The sequence below is a fragment of the Cavia porcellus genome, unplaced genomic scaffold, assembly GCF_034190915.1.
Source record: "Cavia porcellus strain 051 isolate PalLab524CR breed Dunkin Hartley unplaced genomic scaffold, mCavPor4.1 scaffold_25, whole genome shotgun sequence".
Lineage (NCBI taxonomy): Eukaryota > Metazoa > Chordata > Mammalia > Rodentia > Caviidae > Cavia > Cavia porcellus.
The window spans coordinates 14,947,926-14,953,591 of NW_026947508.1; the positions used below are offsets into that span (position 1 = coordinate 14,947,926).

General features: G+C 48.6%; 1 protein-coding gene across 1 annotated transcript; it reads right to left on the reverse strand.

Moving 5' to 3' along the window:
- Positions 1-1,359: 1,359 nt before the first annotated feature.
- Pla2g2a (phospholipase A2 group IIA) lies at positions 1,360-5,366 on the reverse strand. The gene is made up of 5 exons (NM_001173000.1): positions 5,324-5,366; positions 4,461-4,510; positions 4,133-4,277; positions 3,763-3,872; positions 1,360-1,771 (listed from the first exon to the last, which is right to left on the reverse strand). Exons 2-5 carry the CDS (start codon positions 4,498-4,500, stop codon positions 1,629-1,631), a joined length of 438 nt encoding a protein of 145 aa, NP_001166471.1. The 5' UTR covers positions 4,501-4,510; positions 5,324-5,366; the 3' UTR covers positions 1,360-1,628.
- Between the last annotated feature and the right edge of the window lie 300 nt (positions 5,367-5,666).

Here is a 5,666-nt window from a genome sequence, read left to right on the forward strand (position 1 = left end):
TACATTGGAGATATTTCCCTCCTTTCCTCTTTTACCTCAGTCTTGTATGAATATAGGGGTTAACTCTTAGATATTTACATTTGAGATAGGACTGGCTAGAATTAAAAAACTATCTCCAAATGACCTTGATTGTAATAATGAAGTTATCTTTCTTTTCCTGGCCTGGATGGCTTTGTTAACTAATCAGTGTAGACTGGACACATTTTTAGAAATTATTTTTAAAAAGTTTTTGTAATTTTTCCTGGTCTGTTTTGCAATTGAAATAATGTTTATGCGAGGCATTAATCTCTTTTTATTGCTCAGGGTTTTGACTAAAACATAAATGTGCTTTTTAAAAAGCAGAATGGTTTCAACACTTCCCGCAATTAGAGCCACTTAAACCAAATTTTCATCTCCAAGAAGGATAACTGTTAGCGGTGTAGGTTGCCATGGAATTGTAAATTGCAAATCCACTATTTGGAAAATATTTATCTTTTCCTCTAATGGCTGAAATGCCATAAGAAAAACGTTTAAGTGAGCTTTTCCCCTGTTTTCAATTTGTCTTTAATATAAGTGAAAACATGTGCAGATTCGAAATAGGAAGAAACAATGTATAGAGGGTTAAAAGGACTTTACATGTTAACGTTATAATTGCAGTTTAAAAATATTTCTTTCTTGCTGATAAAAAAAAAAAGAAAGAATTGCATGAAAATGGACCACAGTACCACTGGGTCTAGTTATTGGACCCGAACCTTCTTTGCATACTTTATAATTTGGGGATCCCATTTTGTTTTTTATCAGTCTCTCAAGGACTAAAGAAACTTGTCTAATCCCCATCAGGTAGTTTTAAGAGTGTGGGCACAGTTCATTGCTTGACAAGGATGCCCAAGGGCAGTCCTTTGTGCAGAGTCGTGGTTCTGGTGGATCTCCTATGAGTGCTCCTTGTATCAGGCACATAATCACCAGACCCCTTCTTCACACCCCCCCTGCTTCCTTTAGTTGATTTGGCAAGGGCCTGGATTCCATTTTGATTTGGACACCTCTTCCATTCCCCAACAGGCCAGTAGGTGCCACTGTGACTTGGGAAGGGGAGCGCGATGCCTGGGTCTCACTCTTAATAAGAAAGGCAGCTGAAGACAGGCCAGACCCAGTGCTTTGCTTTTCTATCCCTTTTAATTCTTAAAAAAGGAGGCACGAGTGTTATTTCTGTTTTAGTGAGAACACCAAGGCTTAGGGCTGTGGAGCAGGAGAGAACTGGACACAGACAGCTTGCATTCAGAGCTTGGATTTTGAGCTCATTCACTGTGTACACAAAGGGTGACTGTGAATGAGCCGGCACACATACACGCACACGCAAAAAGATACATACATGATGTTTGTGGATGAACTACTTTATTCAAAGGAGAGTCCCTCTCCACCGCCCAGTGTAGCTGTGAAGCTGCTGATGCTAAACCAGAAGCTGGGCTTGGAAGGAATCGGTGGTGGTAGCAGGGGAAGAGGCCAATCCCACTTGCTCCCTGCACTGAATTTCATTTCCTGGCTAAGACCAGAGGGCTCCTTTTTGCCCCCATGGGAGAGAATTGTTTATTCCAGGGCCTTTGCTTGGAAGAAGGAGAGGTCTTAGAGAAGAAGATTCAGCACGGTGGCTCTCAGCAACTCGGGGTCTTCCCGCGGCACAGTCCATTGTAATAAAACTGGTACCTTCTGCTATAACTTTTCAGGTTTGCAGCAAAACAGTAGGCAGCAGCTTTATCACATTCACACAGCTGCTTCTGACAGGAGTTCTGCTTTACTGAAAGTAGAAAAATATAATCACCAGGGGGTGCTGCATTATTCTGTGGCTTGGGGGGTAGAGGTAGAAACCACAGCCCTGGGCCCGGATGTTCCTTTTCTGATACAACTGCCTATCTCAGATAGTCCTGACCAATGGGAGGCAAGATTCTGTCTTCTCAGGGTTGGCCCCCTGGCCAACTGGGCCACACAGCACCAAGCACCACCATTACTGTAGGTCTTCCAGGGCCTGCTCTCTCTTTTTTCTGCTAACAGACCTGTCGAGGTGGCCAAGCTGGCCTCAGGAGCCCAGGGATGGATGGTGATTGGTGAAAGACAGGCATGGGCCTGCATTCTCCCGGGCAGTGATTGGCCTGTGGATAGGATGTGCTCTACTTCTGGCCAATGAACCATAGGAGAAGTGTGCTGGGGTGTTCTGAGAAACGTGGATTCCTTCCCTCCAAAAGGCAGGGGCGTAGTGGGAAAGCTTGCTCTGAGGCTGAGCTCCAGGCCGTGCTGACAGCAGAAAGGGAGATACAGCCACTTGTGGCCTAGCTGAGGAACAGTGCTGGGACATGGTGGAGAAGCTGCCCAGGCATGGTGCTGCCCCCTTCTGGAATTCTCGTTAGGTGAGAGTCAGGCATCCCTATTAGCCAGATCATCCATCACCAGCTGGGCATTAGGTGGCCTGGGACCTAAAACCCATGGAGAGACAGGCCCCTGAGAAGAGGGCGCAATGGTAAAAGTAATTTGTGATCTTAAAGAACTCAGGTTGTGGGCAGGAGTCCCTGCTTTCTCCAAATCCCACTCATGGATCCACTGTCTGGGGACAGCGAGACTTAGCTTCAACTGCCACCAATCTCCCTCCTCCTGTTCAGTCAGGCTTTCCCCGGACAGTGGTCAAGCTCATGGTCTCTGCTTCCTACTCACTGCCTGAACCGCTCTCATCTGAGTGGGAGCACTGAGGGTCCTTCAGGTCCCCCAAGCGAGGGAGCCCTGTGTGTCCTCCTTATCGAGGCCCCCTCTGGTCAGCTGGCCATTGTTAATCCTCAATGGCCCCTTGACCTCTCTTTCAGTCCTCTTCCCTGTTCTCTGCCCAACCTTCTGTCTCTCTCCTAGGCCTTCAGTCAAAACTGGGTGAGCACCTCCCTCGTGTTCCCTATCATTGACTTCTGAATGTGACCCAGGCCAGATCCTCCTTGAGCTGCAAGTTGCCATATCTAGCTGCCTGCTGTGCAGCTCCTGGGGCATCTGGGGTCCCCTGAATCTCTCCAGTCAGAGTCCCAACCACCCTGTCCCTGCCTCTGCCTATGATCTTTACCTATTGTCCCATCATCCCCCCGACCCAGGCCATCACCAAGCGCAGTGGATTCTCCTCCAGTGCATCTGGACTCAGCCTACCCATTCCCTCCTGACCGCTGGTGCTCTATTCCACATGATTGCTCTCTCTTGTCAGCATTTTGGTGGAAGTTTGCTGACTGATCTCTCTTTCAACATGACCCCATCTATCCTGAGACAGAAGGAATCTTCTGAACTGAATGTCTACTCCTATAGCTCCTTTGCTAAATAGCTCCCTGCTGCTTTTAGACAAAAGCCACAGATACCTAGCACAGAAAGTCTGGCTTATCCAGTCCCTCCCCACAGCCTGGTGGTTCTTACACTTCCCCTCAGTATATGGTCTCTGATCCCTTCAGGCCCTCTCTGGGAAAACCCCAACCCTTCTGTTCCCTGCCTCTCTGCACAGCCTCTGGGACTCACCACAGATGTCACCACTTTGAGGAACTTCCTTGAGCCAAAGGTATTTTAAGAGTCTGTCTTTCGATTCCTTCCTCCTGCAGCCTTCCCCACCCCATGCTCTCAGTTTTCCTGCCTACCACTCAACCGTGACCTTCTTGAGACAGTGACAATGTTCCTTTGTTGCTCTATCTCAGGTGCCAGTGCAATGCCTGGCACAGGAGGGGGAATCAGCACAGGCAGGAAGGAAACAGGATGGGGCACAGGGCTCCTTCTTACCACTGCAGGTGATCGAGCTCCCCTTATGGGTAAACCGGTAGTTCAGAAATTTCGTGCCACATCCACGCTTCATCAGACGGTCATAGCAACAGTCATGCCTGACACAGCACCTGGTAGGAGGACATCCTGTTAGAGCTGCCTTCTCATAGCTTTAAGAGGCCTGTGTCCCATCATCCCCTCTCCCATGAATCTGGACAGAGACTCAATAATTTGGAATAGTCTGGAGCAGAGTTTTCAACATGCTGGTTGCTTTACCAGCAGAGACCCTCTGGGACCTTTGAGCCACTTGGTCTCAGATCTGTCCTTCCAACTCCCAGCCTTAGCAGGGCCAGAAATGAGCAGAGGGCAGGGAAGGCGGGGGTGGCCTCACCTATCTGTTGCATCCTTGGGAGTTCCTTTGCCACCCACACCACAGTGACAGCCATAGGCGCCATAACTTGTAAGTCCATTCTTTCCTGTCGTGAGCTTGATCATTTCTGTGAATTGCTTCAAGTGTCCGTGGGCTTGAGGCAAGTCTGGAAGGAAATCACCTGTAGGTGAGATGGGGGTCCCTCTTCTCTGCCTCTCTCCCTCCCCAAATGTCTTCTCTGCTCTTCCCAGGGAGGGAAGGCTGGGCTGGGGGGAAGGACTACTGAGGTCAGATGCTCACCCCACTGTGGCTGCTCCCCCTTTGCCCAGAGATCAGGGTCTGTTCTTACCAGAGGCCATGACCACCAGAAGCAGCAGGAGGAGCTTCATGCTGAGGGCTCTGTGGAGGACAGGTGCACACACACATTGGCCTGGACCCCTTCCTCAGCTATTCCCAGCTTCTGCTCTGGTGCCTACGCTGCTGTCCAGCTCCACTCTGGAGCACATAGATACGCCTTTCATCCAGTCCACACCTAGCCAGAGCACCTCTGTCACACAGTAGGGTGTACAGAGAGGCCTGCAATAATCGACACACACTCACACCATCTCCTGATTCTTCCCAATTCTGTGGACTGGTGTCACACATATGGAGGCCCCAGATTCCTGGAGATGTCACATGATACAAGCTTCCCTCACTCCTCAACAGCCCAAGGATTCCTAGGAGGGTAGAAGTAAGTTTATTCCAAAAAAAACTGAGATCAGAGGACATGTCCTCTTCTCCCCCTTTAGGCATTTCTTGCCTATTACTACACTGCATTAAAGTTCTGGGAATTTCATTAATGTAGTCTTATCCCCAATATTTTCCCTCTAAAATAAGGCAGCACCCTCTTTTTGCAAGCTTGTCCAACCCTATGCCATTTACAAGTATACACACACACACATACAGATAGACCCCCATTCTCAGCGTGGGTGCCTCTGTGCACATGCTCTTGTGTCCCACTAATTCACACAGCCTTGTATTCATAAAGCTCACAAGCATAAGCCTCACTAGCATACTTGCACACCCATACTTTCTTGTACATACAAAAGTGCGATGAAGTCATACAGTGACCATGGAGGTCACATACACAGGCATCCACAGTTCTGCTTAACAGGACAAATCCGAGCAGAAATTCTAATACTCTTGACTGGGCATTCATGTCTGGGTATTTACCTCTCAGAGGATGCTTGAGTTGATCCTGCCAAGTGACCGTCTTATTTTCCTGAATTCCAGCTGCTTTTAAATAGCTACCCCATCTGGGAGGGTGGGGAGGTGAAGTATATGACTGAGGGGTGGCCAACTGGAGTGGGGCCAGTTGGTGGATTCAAAGATTAGCACACCCGTGTCCTTGGGCAATCCCGTTCTTTCCCCCTTCATCTGCTGGCAGGACACAGATGAGTTTTGGAAAAACTTGCCTTCATTGAGCTGCGCCAAAATAAATTTCAGGTCATTTTGAAGCCTTTCACATGGCTTAGCTCTTGATGGTAAATTTCCACAACCAGCTCTGGGTGTGACC

Coding starts and splice junctions, on each gene's coding strand:
- Pla2g2a (NM_001173000.1), bottom strand. CDS start 4,500: ATGAAGCTCCTCCTGCTGCTTCTGGTGGTCATGGCCTCTG. Junction 4,278..4,460: donor TCTGGTGGTCATGGCCTCTG/GTAAGAACAGAC, acceptor ATTTCCTTCCAG/ACTTGCCTCAAGCCCACGGA. Junction 1,772..3,762: donor GAGCTCGATCACCTGCAGTG/GTAAGAAGGAGC, acceptor TTCTACTTTCAG/TAAAGCAGAACTCCTGTCAG.